This window comes from Staurois parvus, unplaced genomic scaffold (genome assembly GCF_062004578.1).
Source record: "Staurois parvus isolate SC_StPar_1 unplaced genomic scaffold, SC_StPar_1.0 ptg001497l, whole genome shotgun sequence".
NCBI lineage: Eukaryota > Metazoa > Chordata > Amphibia > Anura > Ranidae > Staurois > Staurois parvus.
In genome coordinates, this window is record NW_028319293.1 from 106,151 (window position 1) to 132,944 (window position 26,794).

The window sequence follows — 26,794 nt, forward strand, 5'->3', positions numbered from 1 at the left end:
TTATATCAAAGTATTTTTATTATTATACAGGATATATATAGCGCCAACAGTTTGCGCAGCGCTGTACAAAATGAAGGCAGACATTACAGTTACAATACAATTTGGTACAAGAGGAACCAAGGGGGGGTTGGCTCGTTAGAGCTTACAATCTAGGAGGTGGAGTCAGGCGATACAAAGGGTAATAGCTGTGGGGGATGGGCTGATGGAGAAAGTCAAAACACAGTGTATTAGTTAGAAGCAGGATAGGGTTCTTTAAAGAGAAAAGTTTTTCAGGAATTGTCTAATAGTGGATGGGTTTGGAGGCAGGCAGAGAGATTGGGGTAGGGAGTTCCATAGGATGAGAGAGGCTCGGGAAAAGTCCTGGAGACAAGCATGGAAGGAGGTGACAAGGGAACTAGAGAGCAGGGGGTCTGAAAAGAACGATTTTGGTGATATTTTGAGACCAGGTTGGTGATGCATCTGGGGGCCGAGTTGCAGATGGCTTTGTAAGTTGTTTAGTACTTTGAATTTAATTTGTTGGGTGAGCAGAAGCCAGTGGAGGGATTGGTAGATTGGAGTGGAGGACACTGAGTGGGGGCCAGTGGAAGGATTGGCAGAGAGGGTTGGAGGACACTGAATGGACGCCAATGGAGAGATTGGCAGAGAGGGGTGGATGACACTGAATGGAGGGCAGTGGAGGGATTGCAGAGAGAGGTGGAGGACACTGAATGGAGGCCAGTAGAGGGATTGGTAGAAAGGGGTGGAGGACACTGAAGGAAGGCCAGTGGAGGGATTGGCAGAGAGGGGTGGAGGACACTGAATGGAGGCCAGTGAAGAGATTGCAGAGAGGGGTGGAGGACACTGAATGGAGGACAGTGAAGGGATTGGTAGATAGGGGTGGAGGACACTGAATGGAGACCAGTGGAGGGATTGGTAGAGAGGGGTGGAGGACACTGAATGGTTGGTAAGGTGGATGAGCCTGGCAGCAGTATTCATGATGAACTGGAGGGGGGATAGCCTATGTAAAGGTCATCCAACAAGGAGGGAGTTGCAGTAGTCGAGGTGAGAGATGACCAGGGAGTGAATCAGGATCTTTGTGGAGTCATTGGTTAGGAAGGGGCGTATTTTGGAGATGTTGTGGAGGTTGAGATGGCAAGTTTTGGACAGGGATTGGATGTGGGGCCCGAAGGAGAGGTCAGAGTCCAGGATTACAACTAGCACCCTGGCATGTGGGGACGGGTTGATCTTGATGGAGAAATCATGGGAGGAGGCACGGGGGGAGGGGTGTAGATTGGATAGGTTTAGTTGGAGGAAGTGGTGTGACACCCAGTCTGATATGTCAGTCAGTAAATTAGTGAAGTGTGAGGAGACTGATGGGGTGAGCTGAGGGATAGATTTGGGTGTCATCAGCATAGAGATGGTGTTGGAGACCATGGGAGGGTATGAGCTGAACACGTTTCTGCTTCCTTCGGGTGTGAATTCATAATGTAGAGTTTCATTTTCTTACATCATATTATTGCTTTGCATCTTTTGATAATATTTTACCCATTTTAAGTTCTTTTTCTACAATAATACTTTGTATCTTGCAGTACAAATCCTGGAATTTTCTCATATGACACAGAGTTATAGTTTCCTAACACAATGTCCCTTTCACAAATCCATTTGTTGGGTATATCACACTCCTGAGCCGCATAATCTCCATTGCTGATCTTCCAGCATTTGCTATAACCCAGCCAGTAGCTATAAAAAAAGAGAGAAAACAAAAAAATAAATAAACAACAAAAAAAAATGCATGTTATGGTGGAACTTAAACAGACACTCACCTGTCCTGCGGTCCAGCGATGTACCTACCTGAGCTGTCCCTTCCCCCCCATCTTCTGTCCTCGGCACCTCACCTGTGGGCACCCACCTGTGACTTCAGTGAGAACTTCCACTTCCAATCGCCTAGGTGGAGCAGAAGTGGGAGCCAATACCTGTCAAAATAAGGTACCCCCCCCCAAAAAAAAAAAAAGTGCCATTTGGGGTAGAAGAGGGGGGAGGAAGCCTTAAAGAGGAGCGTCCCAGTAATGATTTGTCTGCTGTAGCAGATTTCACCATTTTGGACTCTGCTTGCCTTAACCACTTGCCGAAAGATGGCTACAGCTTGGTCTCCAGTTCTGGGAGGACATCCGTGGAGGTCCCTGGGGTGCACATCAGGTGAGCTCTGTGACCGCTGTGTCCATTGGAAGCAGCTGATCACAGATCACGGTAAAGGGCCAATCACTGCTGGTCACACGTAGACAGACTTACCGGTTATCTGCCTTTCCTTTCCTCTCATGCAGTCTTGGTGTGGGAAAGGAGAGCCGGCACGTCTGACAGGGCATAGTGGGTGCATTGTTTACACTGAGTGCCGGATCATCATTGCAGCCCCATGAGTGCAGGTTATCAGTGTCCATCAGTGTGGTCTTATTCCTTCACTGACCTCCACCCCTCTCTGCCAATCCCTCCACTGGCCTCCATTCAGTGTCCTCCGTCCCTCTCTGCCAATCCCTGCACTGGCCTCCATTCAGTGTCCTCCATCCCTCTCTGCCAATCCCTCCACTGGCCTCCATTCAGTGTCCTCTGTCCCTCTCTGCCAATCCCTGCACTGGCCTCCATTCAGTGTCCTCCACCCCTCTCTGCCAATCCCTACACTGGCCTCCATTCAGTGTCCTCCATCCCTCTCTGCCAATCCCTGCACTGGCCTCCACTCAGTGTCCTCCACCCCTCTGTACTGATGGACACTGATATGAACTGATGGGTGGATGAATAGAGGAAATGAAGGTCAGAGACTGCAGACCTAATAGAGGAAACGAGGGTCAGAGACTGCAGACCTAATAGAGGAAACGAGGGTCAGAGACTGCAGACCTAATAGAGGAAACGAGGGTCAGAGACTGCAGACCTAATAGAGGAAATGAGGGTCAGAGACTGCAGACCTAATAGAGGAAACGAAGGTCAGAGACTGCAGTCCTAATAGTGGAAATGAGGGTCAGAGACTGAATACCTAATAGAGGAAACAAAGGTCATAGACCGCAGACCTAATAGGGGAAGTGAAGGTCAGAGACTGCAGACCTAATAGGGGAAACGAAGGTCAGAGACTGCAGACCTAATAGGGGAAACGAAGGTCAGAGACTGCAGACCTAATAGGGGAAATGAGGGTCAGAGACTACAGACCGAATAGAGGAAATGAGGGTCAGAGACTGCAGACCTAATAGAGCAAACAAAGGTCAGAAACTGCAGACCTAATAGGGTAAACAAAGGTCAGAGACTGCAGCCCTAATAGAGGAAATGAAGGTCAGAGACTGCAGACCTAATAGAGGAAACGAGGGTCAGAGACTGAATACCTAATAGGGGAAACGAGGGTCAGAGACTGCAGACCTAATAGAGGAAATGAGGGTCAGAGACTGCAGACCTAATAGGGGAAACGAGGGTCAGAGACTGCAGACCTAATAGAGGAAATGAAGGTCAGAGAGTGAAGACAGGGTACATTGTTGGCTGGGGACAGGCTGCAGAAGAAAATACGAAACTGGGAAGATATTACATGAGGCTAGTAGAGGTCAGTGTTATTACCCTAATCAATATTTCCCCTATACTGTAGACTGCTGAGGTCCAAGGGCCACACATCATAAACGAAAGGGCCACATGTGGCCCTTGGAGCCGCAATTTTGGCACCAGGGCTCCAGAGTATCATGAGCAACTGTTACAGTAAGTTTTACACTTACGTTCCATAGTTGTTTGGCCATGCCCACTCTGCCCTACTCCAGGAACTCCGGGAATTCGCAGTCCATCGTATCTCCTTTCCAAGCCAATAATCTCCTCTGTTCGATAAGAAACTCTGAAATGATTCACTATTATCACACAACAACATTTCCCACAAATACATCCTCAGCTGGTATAAAGAAAGTGACTCGGCTTAGGAAACCAATCAGAAGTGACTTTGTGCTGTGAGAACATAGATGTGAAGAAACATAATGTCGGCCCTCCAGAGAGCATTTCCATAGATTTCCAGTAATGTGAACCAAGCTGAGCCCCTACATTCAGAATCAGGAGGGCTGTGATCTGTGGGGGGAAACGTGGGGGTAGGGGGGATGTGGGGGGTGCAACTTGGGCAGAAGACTCTCCCCGGACCCCGCATTCACCATATCCGCTCTCCCCGGACCCCGCATTCACTATATCCGCTCTCCCCGGACCCCGCATTCACTATATCCGCTCTCCCCGGACCCCGCATTCACTACATCCGCTCTCCCCGGACCCCGCATTCACCATATCCAGTCTCCCCGGACCCCGCATTCACTATATCCGCTCTCCCCGGACCCCGCATTCCCTATATCCAGTCTCCCCGGACCCCGCATTCACTATATCCGCTCTCCCCGGACCCCGCATTCACTATATCCGCTCTCCCCGGACCCCGCATTCACTATATCCGCTCTTCCCGGACCCCGCATTTACTATATCCGCTCTCCCCGGACCCCGCATTTACTATATCCTCTCTCCCCGGACCCCGCATTCACTATACCCGCTCTCCCCGGACCCCGCATTCACTATATCCGCTCTCCCCGGACCCCGCATTCACTATATCCGCTCTCCCCGGACCCCGCATTCACTATATCCGCTCTCCCCGGACCCCGCATTCACTATATCCGCTCTCCCCGGACCCCGCATTCACTATATCCGCTCTCCCCGGACCCCGCATTCACTATATCCGCTCTCCCCGGACCCCGCATTCACTATATCCGCTCTCCCCAGACCCCGCATTCACTATATCCGCTCTCCCCGGACCCCGCATTCACTATATCAGCTCTCCCCGGACCCCGCATTCACTATATCCGCTCTCCCCGGACCCCGCATTCACTATATCCACTCTCCCCGGACCCCGCATTCACTATATCCGCTCTCCCCGGACCCCGCATTCACTATATCCGCTCTCCCCAGACCCCGCATTCACTATATCCGCTCTCCCCGGACCCCGCATTCACTATATCCGCTCTCCCAGGACCCCGCATTCACTATATCCGCTCTCCCCGGACCCCGCATTCACTGTATCCGCTCTCCCCGGACTCCGCATTCACTGTATCCGCTCTCCCCGGACCCCGCATTCACTATATCCGCTCTCCCCGGACCCCGCATTCACTATATCCGCTCTCCCAGGACCCCGCATTCACTATATCCGCTCTCCCAGGACCCCGCATTCACTATATCCGCTCTCCCCGGACCTCGCATTCACTATATCCGCTCTCCCAGGACCCCGCATTCACTACATCCGCTCTCCCCGGACCCCGCATTCACTATATCCGCTCTCCCCAGACCCCGCATTCACTATATCAGCTCTCCCAGGACCCCGCATTCACTATATCCGCTCTCCCCGGACCCCACATTCACTACATCCACTCTCCCAGGACCCCGCATTCACTACATCCGCTCTCCCCGGACCCCGCATTCACTATATCCGCTCTCCCCGGACCCCGCATTCACTACATCCGCTCTCCCCGGACCCCGCATTCACTATATCCGGTCTCTCTCAGTACAGAACATGGAAATGATGTTATGTTAGTATATATAAACTGCTAAATCCCTTTTCTCATCAGCAGTATATAGCAGTCCTGTGACGTCTATAAGTGTCCGGCCGAGCACTGTTTTAAGCTTGTAGGAGGAGTTTTCATTCTCCCCTGACTGTCCTATGAGGCTGCATGACCCCTGACTCTGTCGGGACAGTGCTGATTGACCCTGCGTTCATCACATGCACCCTCCCCAAGAAAAAAAACTCTCTAGCAATATACACCAAACTGAGCATGTGCAGAGAGACTCCTAGAGCTGCCCGCACTGCCTGGGTTAAATGTTTGTTTTTGTTTAGGGGCTTAGAAAGCAAAGATATACTTACCTGATCTGCTGATCCTCCAAGTGCATGACCGGTCCCCACCGGTCCTCCCCCCCCACGCTAGCGGTCTTATGAATGGGTTTGTTCCTGACGTCATCACGCCTATAGACCAGCTCCAGATGTAAGGACAGCAGGAACAGTCTACCACTGGACGTGGGGAGAGCACGGTTTTCCGGAGGATCAGAGGAATGGGTACGTTTCTCTGAGCCCCTGGAAAAAAAAAATCTAGCACTTAACCCATGCATTGCTGGCACAGTCCCACTGCATGGGAAAATAAAAGTTTTGACTGGAGTTCTGCTTTATAAGGACCCCCTGGTGAGACGAAATGAGAACAATCTGCAGTGAGATCACATACAACATACTTGACAAGGGGGTCTCGCCTAGAAAAACGTTTTTTTATTGCTCTCTGTAGTCACAATATTGCCACAATGACAGGAAATGGGGGGAAATCTCTTCAGCAGAGTCTGGACATCTGTAAAAATGTGACGTACACTTTAACCCTTCTTTATTATAACCAGGTTCAAATTCAAGGTCTGAAAACTTTATTCGAAGTATTGTGACCAACACAGTGTATACTGGTGGGTAAAGAGGAACTTCACTCGTCTTTTCCAAATACCGTAGCTGCTGACCTTTCAGAAAGACATACTAATGGGTCCAATAGGTCCCACACCTTCTCATGAGCACCCTTAGTCTTCACTGCTCTTGAGGTTCCTGTGGCAGCATCTTAGATTTGGGGACTGTCACTTCCTAATGACTCCCAGCTGGTTCTCCACTGGGCATGGGGTTGACCGGTCCTGTAGCCTCCTGGGACGTATGATGTTATCTCAGGAGGCTGTAGACACGGAAGGTCGGGTTCAAACATAATGGTTTTAGGGGGTCAGGAGTCAATTCTGATTTGTATTCTGCAGAACAACCGGAGGAAGTTGAATAATCAAACACATACTTTACCTTCAGAGTTTCATCCTGGCTTCGTACAGTGAGAAGGTTGGCAGACTTCAGAAGACATTGTCTTTCACTTTCAAACCAACTTCTCGGTTCGTCATTGATCAGTAAGCATTTCTTCTCAATCATAATCCAGTCTTCTGGGCAGAGATCTGGGATGGAAGAACAATAAATTGTGAATAGGTTTGTTACAGTTACACGGACGGAAAAGTAAAAGAACATCAGTGAGTTATTTTTAAGGTCTCGAATCCGGGGCTGGATAAACACGCAGGTTTACTTTGCCCAAAACAAATGGAAATACTCTCGGGTTCATCTACCTCCAACACCTCAACCTCAAACTGAACTCATAATGTTGAACCTACTCCTAACACTGAGCCCAACCCAATCCTAGCTGTGAAAGCCACAAAACGTACCCCAACACATATCCAACTAATGCCCAATGGTAACCTTCCTTTTCCCAAACACCTAACAGCTCTAAAAATGATTCCTTCAAGACTCAAGAAAGAAACGTGTCCCTCACTTAACCATTAACCATTCCCCAGATGGGAAACCCTCAGTGCCTCCTACCCCTTAGCTACCCTTAACCTATTTAACAGTAATATTTAACTCATTGGGCCAATACTTTACAATTGTTCTACATTGTTTTTGACTACAAGCTGTGCCAGATTAATTTTTGCAGTATGCGTTCTAAGGGTTTCCCCCCAGTTTCATCTGCCTGTCTGGGGCTCAGGTGTGGCCATAATTGCCAGTAGAAGATGGAGAAGACTGAAGAACCCTCACTGTCATTGCCAGGACCTGGTTCTGAACCCAGGACCTCTTCTATGTCTGGTAGTAGTTTTTCTTCTTAGACCTGGTACAGCCCCCTGTTTGATCCCTTAGACAACCTTGACCGGAGTTCTGCAAAGATATACTTACCGAATCCGCTGATCCTCCAAGTGCATGACCGGTCCCCTCCGTTCCTCCTTCCCCCTCACATACTAGCGGTCTTGTGAATGGGTTGTTCCTGACATCATCACGCCCATAGACCGGTTCCAGATGTAAGGACAGCAGGAACAGTCCACCACTGGACGTGGGGGGAAGCACAGTTTTTCGGAGGATCAGAGGAATGCGTAAGTAAAGCTTTTCTCTGAGCCCCTGGAAAAAAATCTAGCACTTAACCCATGCAGTGATGGCATAGTTCCACTGCATGGGAAAATAAAAGTTTTGACCGGAGTTCTGCTTTATAAAGACCCCCTGGTGAGAAGAAATGAGGACAAAGTGCAGTAAGGTCACATACAACATTGAAAACTTGACAAGGGGTCTCGCCATAAAAAATGTTTTTTTATTGCTCTCTGTAGTCACAATGTCTCTGAGCCTGACCCCTGATTGTGACAAGCATAGACATATCATGGCTTTAGGCACCCCTGAATGATGTTGCCCTTTATGCTATCCGATTATTTTTATTATAAAACAATGCTAGAGAGCTGTATTAGAGGAAACATACTGTCCACGTTACACGCAAAGACATAACTGAGCTGTAAATAGAGCCAAAGAAGAGGAGAGAAAATCGGTTTCATGTTTGTTGAACAACCTCTTACTTTTCACTATTCCCTGCACCTCTTTCCCCTGCAGTTCTCTTGCCTGAATTTAACCATGAATACTCAGCGGTGACTAGAAGAATGAGCTAAAATGTAAAAAGTTACCACCTTTTGGGGATTAGGAGAATTGATGTTGATCTCTTTGATCTGTATTCCTTAGGCAGCAGTCCATGAGCACCATTATGGCACATACAGTGCTGCTGCTAACCTACCTTTGAAATACATATATATATATATATATATATATATATATATATATCTCAAAGAAAACTACAAAAACCTTAACGTTGGGGAAATTTTATCTGCCTTGTTGTGTGCTCAGCAGGGAACTCAACTCTTCACAATAAAATATATAGACTCTGTCATAAAAATTGGCCAAAATGACCTGCCTGCTGAAGAGGAATTGTCCCCCAAAGTCTGCTGGGAAACCAACACTTCTGGGGGTTTGGATCTCTGGTGACTCACAGGCTCTCATTGGTTCCTCCTGCTGAAATTGTCCCCAAAAGTCTGCTGGAAAACCAACACTTCTGAGGGTGTGGATCTCTGGTGACTCCCAGGCTTTCATTGGTTTCTCTTGATGAAATTGTTCTCCAAAGTCTGCTGGAAAACCAACACTTCTGAGGGTGTGAATCTCTGGTGACTCCCAGGCTTTCATTGGTTTCTCTTGATGAAATTGTTCTCCAAAGTCTGCTGGAAAACCAACACTTCTGAGGGTGTGGATCTCTGGTGACTCCCAGGCTTTCACTGGTTTCTCTTGATGAAATTGTTCTCCAAAGTCTGCTGGAAAACCAACACTTCTGAGGGTGTGAATCTCTGGTGACTCCCAGGCTCTCATTGGTTTCTCTTGATGAAATTGTTCTCCAAAGTCTGTTGGAAAACCAACACTTCTGGGGTTGTGGTTCTCCGGTGACTCACAAAAGCTCCTACTGGTTCCTTCTAAATAAATTGTCCCCCAGAATCTCCTGGAAAACCAACATTTCTGGAGGTGTGGATCTTTGGTGACTCCCCAAAGCTCTCACTGATTCCTCCTGTTGAAATTCTCCCCCAAACTCATCTGGGAAACCAACACCTCTGGAAGTATGGATCTACAGTGACTCTGCCCAAAGTTCTTACTGGCTCCTTGTACTTATATCAAAGTCACTACTGTCATGTACTGTCTCCTGTAATAACATGAGTGTTATCAAAAGGAGCCAGTGAGTGCTGTAGGGGTTCAGAAAATCAACACTGCTGGAATAGGTATAGGTTTCCCAGTAAGTTTTGGAAGACTATTCCACTTTAGAAGTTTAGTGTGTGGGCTTCACCTGTTAAAGTGCTATCCAATCTGAGAGTCAAAGTAAGTGGACTTAAAGTGCTGAAGGTACCTTCTACAGGACCTCTGGGATATCAACTTTAGACTTTGAAGGTGTTTCCCTCTTCTTGTCTGTGGGGTCACAACTTCTTTAAAGCATGGCATGGGAGTGGACAAGGGTTAGATCCTCTGTTTTTCTTTCTTGAAGTCATGAAAATACAGGAGTACCAAACCAAATGGCAAAAGAGTTGAAATCAATTAATGATTCATTGTATGATTGCATAGAACATCTAACACATTTTGCGGGCAAAACCACTTATACTCTTCATCAGGGCTACGAGGTGATTGTAGCCGCATTAGTGCATTTGCGACAGAAACAATTGAGTACTGACGTGATACTTTTTTATTTGCACTAACACACAATTTTGAGGACAAGCTTTTGGGGTATGTCCCCTTCTTCAAGGTCCAGGTAGTACTCTGGAGTACTGCCTGAACCTTGAAGAAGGGGACATACCCCAAAAGCTTGTCCTCAAAATTGTATGTTAGTGCAAATAAAAAAAGTATCACGTCAGTACTCAATTGTTTCCATCAGGGCTACAAAATCATAAGTATAAAAGTTAATTAGAAGAATGATGAACCTAATTTATTGGTTGGATCAAGTAGCTTTTGCTGCAGAGTCCCAACATTTATGTTTGTGTAACACCCTCCTAGTCAGCTAGGTCAAACTCCAATTGTTAGCAAGGGAGTCTGAGTAGCAGTCTGGGTATGACAGCTAGCAGGGGTCAAATTATGGTCAGAGCTGAGAGGCTCTGCAGACCAGCTCTCTGGAATTTTCCTCTGCTCTAGAGCTTTGATAAAGGTCTAGAAGTGGGTGGATCTGAGGATTGACTAGTCTGTACTCTTGGAGGATCCTGGCCAATCCTCAACAGGAAGCTTGACAACCTTTAAGAGTAATGGAGCCTGCTCAGCAGCAGGGAGGTTTCAGGTGGAAGTTGGAGGTGAAGAAGTGAATCTGGAGAGCAGGAGCCTGGGAGAGAGCCCAGATGGAGAAGGGCTCACCTACAGGCAGTGGATCTGGAAATGAGGAAAGCTCAGACCTTCACCACCCCCTAAAACGAGAAACACCTGTGAGGCAGGGAAGGAGCGGCACCAGCTAAAAGGCCTGGTAGCAGCCACCAACCCATCAGCAGCAAAGGAGAAGGACCGAGTGAGTAGACCTGCACCCCCTGGTCCAGAAAGGGAAGGAGGCACTCTAGGAAGCTAGATTAGTCTACCACGCACAACTGTTTCCCTGTCTACATGGCAGACACCGGATCCCATGTTCAGAGATTCACTCAAAACAGCTGGATAGGGAAAATATAGGATCTGGGGTGGTACTACAGGAAATGCTGGTAAGCTCTCCAGAAGAAACTGTTTTTCTGTAATCATTTGTACATAGTTCATGAAGTTGTCCACAGTTTCTAGGTTCCATTGGGCATCCCATATACCCCTTACCCTATCCAAGGGGGGAGTGCTACATTTGCAACACAGTATAGCAGCTTTTCCATTGTTTTATGGATCCTATTACTATTAGATGTATGCCACAGCAGCTATTTTAGTATTTTTATGGACAATATTGGTTTTATGATACCTGACAATTGTTTTTGTTTGTTCTTATACATTTCTATTTCAGCTTTTTATTTTCAATCTATTCACTTTTGGATTAATAACTGCTCTTACCCAGATGGAAGAAAAATATATTTGAAATGTATTTTAAAAATATTCTTCCCAAATATATTGACATATACTTGAGATGCTACAATTTTGGCCGTATTAAATATATTTCAATAAATATATATATACAGTATATATATACTGCATGCTGAAATGTGTTTTTGTTACAAAATGTATTTTTAAAAATATTTTCATATATTTCAAATATACTGTATGTCTTTAAAAATAAAAATTTAAAATTCTGGAATGCATTTACAAATATATGTAAAATTATATGTTAAAATTACTTTTTTATATGTTAAAAAAACTGAAGAATATATTTAAAAAAAATATTTAAAAAAATGTTTTCATATGTCTTGTATTATATAAAAAACTCATTTCAACGTGCAATATATATATATATATATATATATATATATATACAGTTGCAAGAAAAAGTATGTGAACCCCTTGGGATTACGTGGAGTTTTGCATGAATTGGGCATAAAATGTGCTCTGAACGTCATCTAAGTCACAACAATAGAAGAACAAAGTCTGCTGAACATAATACTACACAAACATTAGATGTTGCCATGGTTTAATTGCACGTAACATGTAAACATTCACAGTGCAGGGAGGAAAAAGTATGTGAACCTTTGGACTTAATAACTGGTTGACCCTCCTTTGGCAGCAATAACCTCAACCAAACGTTTCCTGTAGTTGCAGATCAGACCTGCACAACGATCTGGAGTTATTTTGGACCACTCCTCTTCACAAAACTGTTTTAGTGTAGCAATATTCTTGGGATGTCTGGTGTGAATCGCTCTCTTAAGGTCATGCCACAGCATTTCAATCAGGTTGAGGTCAGGACTCTGACTGGGCCACTCCAGAAGGCGTATTCTGTGCTGTTGCAGCCATTGTTTTGTTGAATGACTTGTATGCTTTGGGTCATTGTCCTGTTACATCGCCCATCCTCTGCGGAGCTTCAGTTGGCGGACAGATGGTCGTACGTTTTCCTGCAAAATGTCTTGATAAACTCAGGAATTCATTTTCCCATCAATGACAACAATCTGTCCAGGCCCTGAGGCAGCAAAGCAGCCCCAAACCATGATGCTCCCTCCGCCATGTTTCACAGTGGGGATGAGGTTTTGATGTTGGTATGCTGTGCCTTTTTTTCTCCACACATAGTGTTGTGTGTTCTTCCCAAACAACTCAATCTTGGTTTCATCTGTCCACAGTATATTCTGCCAGTAGTGCTGTGGAACATCCAGGTGCTCGTCTGCAAACTTCAAACGTGCTGCAATCTTCTTTTTGGCCAGCAATGGCTTCCTCCGTGGTGTCCTCCCATGTACTCCATTCTTGTTTAATGTTTTCCTTATTGTAGATGTGTCAACAAAAATGTTAGCATGTGCCAGAGATTTCTGTAGGTCTTTAGCTGACACTCTGGGATTCTTCTTTACCTCATGCAGCATTCTGCGCTGTGCTCTTGCAGTCATTTTTACAGGACGACCACGCCTAGGGAGAGTAGCAACAGTGCTAAACTTTCTCCATTTGTAGACAGTCTGTCTTACCGTGGACACATGAACATCAAGGCTTTTGGAGATACTTTTGTAACTCTTTCCAGCTTCATGCAAGTCAACAATTCTTGATCGTAGGTCTTCTGAGAGCTCTTTTCTGCGAGGCATGGTTCACATTAGACAGTGCTTCTTGAAACCAGTAAACCCAAAACAGGTGTGTGTTTTTTAAGGGCAGGACAGCTGTCAGCAACCCACCCGATATCATCACACTGATTGGAGTCAAGGTTGGCTCACTCCTGGCTCCAATTAGCTCTGTGAGAAGTCATTAAGCTAGAGCCTCACATACTTTTTCCTCCCTGCACTGTGAATGTTTACATGTTATGTGCAATTAAACCATGGCAACATCTAATGTTTGTGTAGTATTATGTTCAGCAGACTGTGTTCTTCTATTGTTGTGACTTAGATGACGTTCAGAGCACATTTTATGCCCAATTCATGCAAAACTCCACGTAATCCCAAGGGGTTCACATACTTTTTCTTGCAACTGTATATATATATATATATTTAGATAGGAGCCAATTAACCTACCAGCATGTCTTTTGGAGTGTGGGAGGAAACTGGAGTACCCCACACAGGCACAGGCAGATCACGCAAACTCCAGGCAGGTAGTGCCGTGGTTGGGATTCAAACCAATGACCCTAGAAACGCCAGGGGGAAGTGCTTACCATTTAGCCACTGTGCTACCCATGGTGGGCTAAGTTCCCAACCAAGGACCAAGGATTACAAACACGTTTACAGCTGAAATCCGGAAATTGGAACAGAGCTGCCGTGATTGGGAATGCCAACAACACTCCGACAAGGTAGAGCTGGTACCCTTAGCAACAGGAGAAAGCCTATTTGCAGAATGGAGGCACTGCAGCGGAGATGTGACTCAAGTTTGGAGGGAAGATGTTTGTGCAAAAGTGTCTGTTGTCACCCCTGGCAATCGAAAAATTTTCTTAGCCTGTGGGGGGTGACAGAGCACGAGAAACCAGTGGATTCATTCTATGGCTGCTTATGTGAAGTAGTCAGCCCACAGAAGAGGGCAGAATATCCAACATTATGAAACTGGTCTGCTTGTGCCCCTGGGCTTGCAGGGGGTGTTGGAGAATCCAAGAAATCTGCAATGTTGGTCCATGTCCAAGTGGGGGCATTAGCTTGTAAGGGTGCAGCAGAGAACAGACAACGCCTTCAATTGAAGCCTTCACCACCGGTCAAATGGAATGGTAAGACTGTTGCTGTTACAAATGTGAGAGGCTGGTTATGGGGACTAATCCCTGTGAAGTGGGAGTAAGTCCGGTCAAAAACGTTGCTTCTAGTGAAGAAAGAGACTTGCTGCAATATAATACCCTGTGGGGTAGCAAAGCACGGTGTCAAGCTGAATCCCCTTTTTTTGTGATAAACAGTCCAAACTCTTCATTCCAATATAACCACCAACATGAACACTGCACCACCATGATGGCAAATTGGAGGCTTAGCAGATCCTTGTCCTTGAAAACCAGGACACCCAAGCTCTCCTGTCCTGTCCAAGCTCTCCAGTCTCCATTCACCACATGGAGACAGGAGACTGGTGCTGTGGCTGAGGCGTCCATTCCTGATATCAAATATCCACAATACAAGTATCTGGCAACTCGGAAAGCTTCTTAATGGAAACCTAGTCTTCTGGCTTCCTCACTCGTTTTAGATATTTCTTGCACCCTGCTTTGTCCACCTGTCCTCCACCGCCCTGTCCTTTTTTTTTTTTTGGTTGTTGTTGGACAATAGTTTCAGATTTTTTTGTAGATCTAGCAGGCAGGATTTCAATTGAAGCTTTCACCATCGGTCAAATGGAATGGTAAGACTGTTGTTGTTACAAATGTGAGAGGCTGGTTATGGGGACTAATCCCTGTGAAGAGGGAGTAAGTCCAGTCAAAAACTCCGCTTCTAGTGAAGAAAGAGACTTGCTGCAATATAATACCCTGTGGGGTAGCAAAGCACGGTGTCAAGCTGAATCCCCTTTTTTGTAATAAACAGTCCAAACTCTTTGTTCCAATAAAACCACCAACGTGAACACTGCACCACCATGATGGCAAATTGGAGGCTTAGCAGATCCTTGTCCTTGAAAACCAGGACACCCAAGCCCAACTCTCCTGTCCTGTCCAAGCTCTCCAGTCTCCATTCACCACATGGAGACAGGAGACTGGTGCTGTGGCTGAGGCATCCACTCTTGACTGCAAATATCCACAATACAAGTATGCGGCAACTCAGAAAGCTTCTTAATGGAAACCTAGTCTTCTGGCTTCCTCACTCGTTTTGGATATTTCTTGCACCCTGCTTTGTCCACCTGTCCTCCACCGCCCTGTCCTTTTTTTTTTTTGGTTGTTGTTGGACAATAGTTTCAGATTTTTTTGTAGATCTAGCAGGCAGGATTTCAATTGAAGCTTTCACCATCGGTCAAATGGAATGGTAAGACTGTTGTTGTTACAAATGTGAGAGGCTGGTTATGGGGACTAATCCCTGTGAAGTGGGAGTAAGTCCAGTCAAAAACTCCGCTTCTAATGAAGAAAGAGACTTGCTGCAATATAATACCCTGTGGGGTAGCAAAGCACGGTGTCAAGCTGAATCCCCTTTTTTGTAATAAACAGTCCAAACTCTTTGTTCCAATAAAACCACCAACGTGAACACTGCACCACCATGATGGCAAATTGGAGGCTTAGCAGATCCTTGTCCTTGAAAACCAGGACACCCAAGCTCAACTCTCCTGTCCTGTCCAAGCTCTCCAGTCTCCATTCACCACATGGAGACAGGAGACTGGTGCTGTGGCTGAGGCGTCCATTCCTGATATCAAATATCCACAATACAAGTATCCGGCAACTCGGAAAGCTTCTTAATGGAAACCTAGTCTTCTGGCTTCCTCACTCGTTTTAGATATTTCTTGCGTCCTCTGCTTTGTCCACCTGTCCTCCACCGTCTTGTCTTTTTTTTCTTGGTGGTTGCTGGACAATAGTTTCTGAGTTTTTTGTAGATCTAGCAGGGAGGATTTCTTCTCTGGAAAAAACTCAGCCCCCCGAGATGCTAATCATTTTTGCACTTGAACTTTTGGTATTGGTTCACCATTGAGCACTTTATTCACTGTTCACAATCGGTTTTCAATGTATTGTTTGTACATATTATGCATATTATTTTATTTCTCACTTTAGCGCAACACTAGAGATTATTTGAATTTGATATTTAGAGAGGATATCCCCTTAGTGTGTTTTTGCTGCTTTCAACACAATCTAATTTTAGCACTTGCATGGTTTTTGATTGTATTTATTTACGATGTCAAGCTGAACCTGCAGCAAGATTGAGGATTGTTAAGGACTTGTTTCCACGCAGTGCCCTTTGTAGCAGAGAGGGAAGGGTTAAAGTCAAATATGATGGCATGGTGCTTACAGTACAAGTTACTCTAAAAATAAAAGGCAATGCAGCCTGCTAATAGAGAAGAGAGACAGCAGCACCACTCTAAGTGTAGACGGTTACAGTCAGGCAGATTTAATGGTAAAATTGCACTCACATAGGTAGGTAACAGATAGGCATGCCAAGTAATGGAGGTCCGGTGGGAGCATCAGGTCCTTTGGTCATGCTCTGGGTCATGCTCTGTAAGGGATATTCTTCCCCCTGACCTCCAATGTAAGGGGCATTCTTCCCACTGACCACCAATGTAAGGGACATTCTTCCCACTGACCCCCCAATGTAAGGGACATTCTTCCCACTGACCACCAATGTAAGGGACATTCTTCCCACTGACCTCCAATGTAAGGGGCATTTTTCCCACTGACCACCAATGTAAGGGACATTCTTCCCACTGACCACCAATGTAAGGGATATTCTTCCCACTGACCACCAATGTAAGGGACATTCTTCCCACTGACCCCCAATGTAAGGGACATTCTTCCCACTGACCCCCAATGTAAGGGACATTCTTCCCACTGACCCCCAATGTAAGGAGCATTTTCCCACTGACGACCAATGTAAGGGACATTCTTCTCACTGACCTCCAATTTAAGGGACATTCTTCCCACTGACCCCCAATGTAAGGAGCATTTTCCCACTGACGACCAATGTAAAATGTATTTTTCCCACTGATCACCAATGTATAGGGTATTTTCCCCACTAACCACCAATGTAAGGGATGTTCTTCCCACTGATCACCAATGTAAAGGGTATTTTTCCCACTAATCACCAGAGTAAAGGGTATTTTTCCCACTAATCTCCAATGTAAAGAGTATTTTTCCCACTGATCACCAATGTAAAGGATATTTTTCTTTCCCTTTGTCCCCTAATAATTGCTTCTGGAAGGGTTCTGTAGGACCTCAGAATTACTTTAGCGGTTCCTCCGGGGTAAAAAGGATGCCAAAGGCTGTCTTACACTATTCTTATAGTAGAAAGTTGCCCATACAACATACAATCTAATGTGCAATCTCCTTTATATACTGTGTACCAAAACTACGCAATGTGAGGACTTTCTTGAACAACTCAATTTGTTTCCAATTAGACAGTCCCTTGTACCACATCAATCGTCATAGATCTAAAGGAGATTGTACAATACGATTGTGACATGTGTGGTCATATGTTGCACCCATGTTGTGAATGTGCAGCCCTTGTTCTCATTGGGGGTCCTAGAGGAAATACCTTGCTCCATCTTGGTGACTCTAAGCCTGGTTTCATTCAGCGATCTCTCTGTAAGTTGCTGATCCTTAATGGCCTGTTGGTTCTGTATTTGCAGAGCGTGGAAAGAAGCATTCAGAGTGTTCCTACCCTGGACCAGCTGCTCCAGGTTCTTCTGTGTGGTCTCCAGGTCGTTCTTGGTGGAGGTTAACAGGTCCTTTTCACTCTGTAGCCTCTGTGAGAGACTTTCATTCATCTCTACAAATTGCTTAGACAGTTGCTGTAATTCCCAAGATTCGGACATGTCTGCAGATGAAGAAGGACAAACCGTGTCATTCAACTGGACTTGTATAATGCCAAAGACGTTTCTTACCACTTCTTCAGTTCCAATTATTTTTTTGGACTGTGTGTTACACATCATGGGGGTTCCTTGGGCACTGAAGTCTTTTTGACTTCCAACACCCACTGGAAGATAAATGGGGGGCTATTAAGTCTGTAACATTGGGTCAATATGGTAAAAACATATACAGAGTCTAAAGACCAAGAACACAAATATCTATAGAAGGCTTTGGAAGTTCATGACAGACAGGGCCTTCTTTAGAACATCCATGCAAAAATACTGGACCATCGAACAGAGGGGAGAAGCAAAACATGCAGACAGGGCCGGAGCTACCACTAGGCGGCACAGCCATCATAGCCCTTGGTTCCCTTACTCTCCACCATGGTCAGACATAGGGGGGTGCTGGGATGGGCTACGCCCCCCCCCCCCAAGATTGTGCCCCTCCAGGCTAGTCTGTCCATAGACGCTGTGCCTGGCCGCTGAGTGCCTTCCCCCACTCCTACACTCATGGCTGGGACAATTGGAGGGCAGCTTAGAGCAGTGAAGCCTGCAAAGGAGGAATGACAGGAGAGAGCCGGGAGGAGCAGGCTGTGCTCTCCTCTCCTGTCAGTGGAACTATCCTGCATGAAGCAGATGACAGACGATCGCTCTCACACACTCTCGGAATGTTCAATGTTTGATTCATTCCCTGGCTCCCTGATGCCGAGAGATGAGCAGTCATTGAAGGAGATAGGGGGCGGGGTAATCAAATTGTGTACATCCGGATCCAAGAGCGATCCCATGTCATCTGCTGTATGGAGGATCGCTCCACTGACAGGAGTGAGAGCACAACCTGCAGGGCGGGGGAACTGTACACAATGAAATGAGGGGGAGGAGGCCTCTAGCACACACCCCCTCCCAATCACAGCCTGCCTCTAGCACACACCCCCTCCCAATAATAGCCTGCCTCTGGCACACCCCCCCAATCACAGCCTGCCTCTAGCACACACCCCTTCCCAATCACAGCCGGCCTCTGGCACACACCCCTCCCAATCACAGCCTGCCTCTAGCACACACCCCCTGCCAATCACAGTCTGCCTCCGGCACACATCCTCCAAATCACAGCCTGCCTCTAGCACACACCCCCTCCCAATCACAGCCTGCCTCTAGCACACACCCCCTCCCAATCACAGCCTGCCTCTAGCACACACCCCCTCCCAATCATAGCCTGCTTCTAGCACACACCCCCTGCCAATCACAGCCTGCCTCTGGCACACATTCTCCCAATCACAGCCTGCCTCTAGCACACACCCCCTCCCAATCATAGCCTGCTTCTAGCACACACACCCTGCCAATCACAGGCTGCCTCCGGCACACATTCACCCAATCATAGCCTGCCTCCGGCACACATTCTCAAAATCACAGCCTGCCTCCGGCACACACTCTCCCAATCACAGCCTGCCTCCGGCACACACTCTCCCAATCACAGCCTGCCTCCAGCACCCCCCCAATCACAAATTACCACTGGCACACACCCCCACCCAACCACAGTCTGCCTCTCGCACCCCCCCAATTACAAATTACTGCTGGCACACACCCCCTCCCAACCACAGCCTGCCTCTGGCACACACCACCTCCAAATTACAGCCTACCTCTGGCACACACCACCTCCAAATCACAGCCTGCCTCTGGCACACACCCCCTCCCAATCACAGCCTGCCTCCGGCACCCCCCCCTCCCGATCACAGTCTGCCTCTGGCACACACCCCCTCCCAATCACAGCCTGCCTCTTGCACACACTCTCCTGCCAATCACAGCCTGCCTCTTGAACATGCCCCCTCCCATGCACAGCCTGCCTCTGGCACACACTCCCTGCCAACCACAGGCTGCCTCTGGCACACATCCCCTCCCAATCACAGCCTGCCTCTGGCACACATCCCCTCCCAATCCCAGCTTGCCTCTGGCACGCACCCCCTCCCAATCACAGCCTGCCTCTGGCACACACCCCTCCCAATCACAGCCTGCCTCTGGCACACATCCCCTCCCAATCCCAGCTTGCCTCTGGCACACACCCCCTCCCAATCACAGCCTGCCTCTGGCACACACCCCTCCCAATCACAGCCTGCCTCTGGCACACATCCCCTCCCAATCCCAGCTTGCCTCTGGCACACACCCCCTCCCAATTACAGCCTGCCTCTGGCACACACCCCTCCCAATCACAGCCTGCCTCTGGCACACATCCCCTCCCAATCCCAGCCTGCCTCTGGCACACATCCCCTCCCAATCCCAGTTTGCCTCTGGCACACATCCCCTCCCAATCCCAGCCTGCCTCTGGCACACATCCCCTCCCAATCACAGCCTGCCTCTGGCACACATCCCCTCCCAATCCCAGCCTGCCTCTGGCACACATCCCCTCCCAATCCCAGCTTGCCTCTGGCACACACCCCCTCCCAATCACAGCCTGCCTCTGACACACACCCCTCCCAATCACATCCTGCCTCTGGCACACATCCCCTCCCAATCCCAGCCTGCCTCTGGCACACATCCCCTCCCAATCCCAGCTTGCCTCTGGCACACACCCCCTCCCAATCCCAGCCTGCCTCTGGCACACATCCCCTCCCAATCCCAGCTTGCCTCTGGCACACACCCCCTCCCAATCACAGCCTGCCTCTGGCACACCCCCTCCTAATCACAGCTTGCCTCTTGCACACATCCTCCCCCAATCACAGCCTGCCTCCGGCACCCCCCCCCTCCCAATCACAGTCTGCCTCTGGCACACACCCCCTCCCAATCACAGCCTGCCTCTTGCACACACTCTCCTGCCAATCACAACCTGCCTCCGGCACCCCCCCTCCCAATCACAGTCTGCCTCTGGCACACACCCCCTTCCAATCACAGCCTGCCTCTTGCACACACTCTCCTGCCAATCACAGCCTGCCTATTGAACATGCCCCCTCCCATGCACAGCCTGCCTCTGGCACACACCCCCTGCCAACCACAGCCTGCCTCTGGTACACACCCCCTCCCAATCACAGCCTGCCTCTGGTACACACCCCCTCCCAATCACAGCCTGCCTCTGGCACACAATATCCTGCCAATCATAGCCTGCCTCTTGTACACACCCCTAACCAATCATACCCTGTCCCTTGAACATGCCCCTGCTCCTCAGGCTTTACAGACTATGGAATACAGGGACACGGAGTGTCTGCACAGTGTCCTGTAACCCCTCCACTAAGACATGCATAGTCACATGAATATTTTACCTTGTAAGAAAGGATAGAAAGATAATTTCTGAAAGTAAGGAAAAGCAGTTATGGTGCTGGCATGGTTATTACTGTATTAGAAAATGTCTATAACATTGGATTCACAATTCACAATTCACATTCACAATTACATTAAATTTCACTTTATGCACGATAGATGGAACTTCCACATTGATGCACGATAGATGGAACTTCCACATTGATGCACCATAGAAGGAACTTCCACATTGATGCACCATAGAAGGAACTTCCACATTGATGCACCATAGAGGGAACTTCCACATTGATGCACCATAGAAGGAACTTCCACATTGATGCACCATAGAAGGAACTTCCACATTGATGCACCATAGAAGGAACTTCCACACTGATGCACCATAGAGGGAACTTCCACATTGATGCACCATAGAAGGAACTTCCACATTGATGCACCATAGAAGGAACTTCCACATTGATGCACCATAGAGGGAACTTCCACATTGATGCACCATAGAGGGAACTTCCACATTGATGCACCATAGAGGGAACTTCCACATTGATGCACCATAAAGGGAACTTCCACATTGATGCACCATAGAAGGAACTTCCACATTGATGCACCATAGAAGGAACTTCCACATTGATGCACCATAGAAGGAACTTCCACATTGATGCACCATAGAGGGAACTTCCACATTGATGCACCATAGAGGGAACTTCCACATTGATGCACCATAGAGGGAACTTCCACATTGATGCACCATAGAAGGAAATTCCACATTGATGCACCATAGAAGGAACTTCCACATTGATGTATGGTAGAAGGAACTTCCATATTGATGCACCATAGAAGGAAATCCCACCTTATTGCACCCTAGAGGGATTTTCTCACGGTGAATAAAAGATGACCTGCTGGTCCGGTAATTCATCTTTAAATAATTTTCTCTGCATTGGATAAAAAGCATGGACCAACTTTTTATAAAATTCTATTGCTATTTGTGCTAATATTGCCTGTGAGCTCTGCCCCTTCTTGCAGGGCCACCACTAGAAATCAGTCTACCTGACACCCCAACCAGGGCTGCCTCATGGGGGCAAACTGGGGCTCCGAGGCCCACAGGGGGAAGGACAGCCCTTACGTGGCATGGAAAGGGAGCAGCGTGCCAACAAAACATGGACGAGACTACAAAGTGTGGCGTACAAAATGTGCCGTGGTGAAAAATGGGTGTGGCTACAAAGCAGTCCACATTGGGTCTGAGCCTACTCACAGCACATGCTGCACACATTTCACATTGTGCCCTTACACACAAAATACTACTAGTACTGTGCTGACAAAACCATGCCTGAGTCCACAACCAGTACCAAACTGACACAACCAAAAACCTGAAGGTGCCACAAGGATACCCATATAAGAAGACTGGGCTGTAAAAGAATACCACGTGTTGTTAGCTCTCCGTTGGCTTATATTGTCCCATATACCTGCTCCTACTACTGCGCACTTTGGTTCCTCTCGCTGACTCATACATCTCTGCAAGACATAGGATCTGGCAGAAGGAACCACAGTACATGGCAAGGAGAGCAGGTATTCCACACACATGGAAGTGAAGAAATACCTACATTGGCTACAGATAATAGGCAGCTTCTGGCATGTTGGGCCCCCTATTGACCTAATGGGGCCTAGGCCTTGGATGGGAGTGGCCTTGGACCCTATCAGTGGCCTTGCCTTCATGTTACTGGAATTTTGGTTGTTCCTCATGCAATCCCAGTCGTACCACCCCCTCTATTAAGAGTGCACATGTTTAGAGTGCCAGCATCATCACCACTCCTGTTTATGTCTTCCAGACAGTGTTGAGCTCACACCCTCCTTCCCTCACGATTAGCAGTGACGGTGCTGCCAGAGACAAGCGCTGTCAATCACACCTAATTATCTACCAGCCTTCTACTGAGCAACGTGGTCGAATGGGAGAGGAAGGTTCACTGTCCACCATGCCAGCTCAGAAACCTCAGCAACTATCAAAATGGGACAAAGTGCAACAAGGGGACTGTTGCAGCAGAAGATGTTTTTGGTAGGACCTCTTCTTTAATTGACACATTGCAATAGCTTGAAGAACACAGAATGATGTCTCAGGACATCCATAAGACCCAGAAATAGGTAATTCCGAGAGTGGGTAAGAATGAGGAGAAATCCCACTGCAGATGGATGTGTGTTGTATGAAGAGGACACCCTAAGCCAGTCTTTCTCAACCTTTTTATTTTTTTTACTGCAGAGGAACCCTTGAATTCTTGCAAAAAAAAAAACAATTTATTGGTGGTCATTGGGAAAAAATGCCCCCCTGCCTTGGTGGCTAGTAGGAAGAATGCCCCCCTTACAGTAGAGGTCAGAATGCCTCTCTTATAGACAGCTGAACTCATTTTTGGGTTCATTCAGATGGCTCTGCGAAGTGGAGTTGACCTCTTTGCAGCGGATGGAGAGGGGGGCCATGAAGCCCTACACTCAGTGTGCCATCAGTATTTCAGGTCAGCCATGTGGGTGCCATATAATGAGAGGTCAATCAGCCAAAGTTCAGGGAACCTATAGCAACCTTTGGAGAAACCCTATTGTGCCACTGAACCCTGGTTGGGAATGGCTGTTCTAAGATCTTTTCCTGAGAGGTCCTGGATGATTATGAGTGTCTGTCCATGATGTCTATCAGACAAATAAGAAACAAAACACTTTAATGATGACTTATCCTTTAAACCACGAGGGCTTAAAACATTTTTCAGAACTGCAGACTCTATATAAAAGTCTATATAGGAAATCAGATCATGACAACATGGAACAGCAAACCTGTCAAGTGTGAAAGCCCCATTAAAATGGCGTCTAGGCAATAGTAAAAACTTACATTTCACCGACATTCCGATGGTGGTGGCAAAAAGCAGAAGAACCAGTAGGAGAGAAGGGAAGAGAAGAGACATTGCAAATTCTGGGGGAGAATGGATAGGGATATGTTACAGCATTCTCATCATAATATGTCAAACGTATCAATCACTAGGCTTTATTTCTTGTGGATTTTTTTTTCTAAGCAGTTTTTTATTCCTAGCAGGAAAATCTAGTTTTATGTCTGATTTACTAAAGCTTCCTAGAGAGGATCATAATAGAAATGTAGCATCATGTCTTACTTGATAGGAGCCGATGTTTTCTTTTATTAGCTGGATTATCAGACGGATCCGGGTGATCTCTAAATCTGGATGGCGTCAGAGTCTCCACATTCTCGTACATTATGTCCCCATGGTCACTACCATTGTCCTCATCCTCTATAATAGAAGAGAACCACTTTACATTGGTCTCAGACACACATCGTTATTATATATTTATATAGCTCTGACATATACCGCAGAGCTGTACAGAGATCACTGAGCTAGTCTCATCAGTCTCTGTACAGAGGAGCTTACACTCTAATGTCCCCTCCCCCACAGTCTCATCAGTCTCTGTACAGAGGAGCTTACACTCAAATGTCCCATCCCCAATAGTCCCATCCAGGGGCAGACTGACAACTCATGGGGCCCCCGGGCAATAGGGGATCATGGGGCCCCTGTGTCCTTGCCCAAACTCAAAAAATTCTATGAAAAAGGTACCAGGGGCATCTCATGGGGCCCCCTACTGACCCCGGGCCCTCGGGCAGTGCCCGAGTTTCCAAATGGTCAGTCCGCCCCTGGTCACATCAGTCTCTGTACCAGGGGAGCTTACACTCTAATGTCCCCTCCCCCACAGTCCCATCAGTCTCTGTACCAGGGGAGCTTACACTCTAATGTCCCCTCCTCCACAGTCACATCAGTCCCTGTACCAGAGGAGCTTACAATCTAATGTCCCCTCCTCCACAATCACATCAGTCTCTGTACCAGGGGAGCTTACACTCAAATGTCCCCTCCACCACAGTCACATCCAGGGGCGGACTGACAACTCATGGGGCCCCCGGGCAATAGGGGATCATGGGGCCCCTGTGTCCTTGCCCAAACTCAAAAAATTCTATGAAAAAGGTACCAGGGGCATCTCATGGGGCCCCCTACTGACCCCGGGCCCTTGGGCAGTGCCCGAGTTTCCAAATGGTCAGTCCGCCCCTGGTCACATCAGTCTCTGTACCAGGGGAGCTTACACTCTAATGTCCCCTCCCCCACAGTCCCATCAGTCTCTGTACCAGGGGAGCTTACACTCTAATGTCCCCTCCTCCACAGTCACATCAGTCCCTGTACCAGAGGAGCTTACAATCTAATGTCCCCTCCTCCACAATCACATCAGTCTCTGTACCAGGGGAGCTTACACTCAAATGTCCCCTCCACCACAGTCACATCCAGGGGTGGACTGACAACTCATGGGGCCCCCGGGCAATAGGGGATCATGGGGCCCCTGTGTCCTTGCCCAAACTCAAAAAATTCTATGAAAAAGGTACCAGGGGCATCTCATGGGGCCCCCTACTGACCCCGGGCCCTCGGGCAGTGCCCGAGTTTCCAAATGGTCAGTCCGCCCCTGGTCACATCAGTCTCTGTACAAGGGGAGCTTACACTCTAATGTCCCCTCCTCCACAGTCACATCAGTCTCTGTACCAGAGGAGCTTACAATCTAATGTCCCCACCACATGGGTACCTGTTTATACAATGACTGAGTCACATCTGTAGAGGAGGATCATCTAATAGGAGGTCATAAGGAATAATCACTAGGTCTTCTTACCTCTGTAATCGGTCTCATTCATCACAATGTCCTCAAATTTCAGGTCGGCGTAGGTGACAGCGTCGGTCATATTGGCCCCGTATATGACACAGTCACACAGATGATGAGGGCAGAGGAGAAGGTTTCCCGTATCAGAAGAGGAAGGAACAATAAACTGTTGTGTTCAGGGTGAGGGAATTACACTCTGCTGGTTTCACACAATATTAGAATAATAGAATATTTGATTTTCTTTTTTCTCTCATTAAAGGACACAGGATTTCAATATTCAGAGACAATTGGGTTACCCTGCCACCCACATGAAGATTTGAACCATGTCAAAGAAAAATTCCATTGGTCACCCAGTTGTAACTCTTCCCACTTCTAGAATGCTTTGGTTTTGCCACATTGGGGTTTATTTACTAAAGCTGGAGAGTCCAAAATCAGACTCACTTCTGCATAGAAACCAATCAGCTTCCAGGTTTCATTGCCAAAGCTTCATTGAACAAGCTGAGGTTAGAAGCTGATTGGTTTCTATGCAGAAGGGAGTCTGATTTTGGACTCTCCAGCTTTAGTAAATAAACCCCATTGTGTCAAACAAAGAAGGACTTTTTTTTCTCTACTAAGACGAATGTAGCCTTTTTGCTTTCTTTTTTTCTTGAACCAAGACTTAGTACATGCTGCTGATACTCTTTATGCAGCTATCCAGATCAGCATGTCCAAACTTGGAGGCTGTATAAGACCTCTTTTGACCAGAGATTGTGGAGCCTGCCTGGAACAGAGGTGTATTTAGGCTTTGTGCTGCCCTAGGCAACACACAAATCCCCATCCCCATCATTAGCCATCATCTCCTCTCCCTTGCCAATCCACAGCCAGCACCCTCGGCTCCACTCTCCTTGGATCCTCTCACAGACAATGGGCAGAGCCGAGCTCCGGCCACTCCCAGGCAGCAATCACCGATCTACTTGGCTCCTCCTCTCTACCGGATCCAGCCCGTGT

At 47.4% G+C, this 26,794-nt stretch overlaps 1 protein-coding gene across 1 annotated transcript; it reads right to left on the reverse strand.

Moving 5' to 3' along the window:
* Positions 1-25,889, reverse strand: LOC149435495 (uncharacterized). Its single transcript, XM_089662603.1, has 7 exons — positions 25,820-25,889; positions 24,274-24,408; positions 23,997-24,077; positions 17,581-17,862; positions 6,821-6,966; positions 3,720-3,832; positions 1-1,719 (listed from the first exon to the last, which is right to left on the reverse strand). The coding sequence occupies exons 1-7, from the start codon at positions 25,887-25,889 to the stop codon at positions 1,530-1,532; spliced, it is 1,017 nt and encodes a 338-aa protein (XP_089518729.1). The 3' UTR covers positions 1-1,529.
* Positions 25,890-26,794: the final 905 nt, after the last annotated feature.

Excerpts from the sequence above, each read along its gene's own strand:
- LOC149435495 (XM_089662603.1), bottom strand. The coding sequence starts at position 25,889 with ATGACCGACGCTGTCACCTACGCCGACCTGAAATTTGAGGACATTGTG. Across the intron at positions 24,409-25,819 it reads GAATGAGACCGATTACAGAG|AGGATGAGGACAATGGTAGT; the intron begins GTAAGAAGACCT and ends CTTCTATTATAG. Across the intron at positions 1,720-3,719 it reads TGGCCAAACAACTATGGAAC|CTACTGGCTGGGTTATAGCA; the intron begins GTAAGTGTAAAA and ends CTTTTTTTATAG.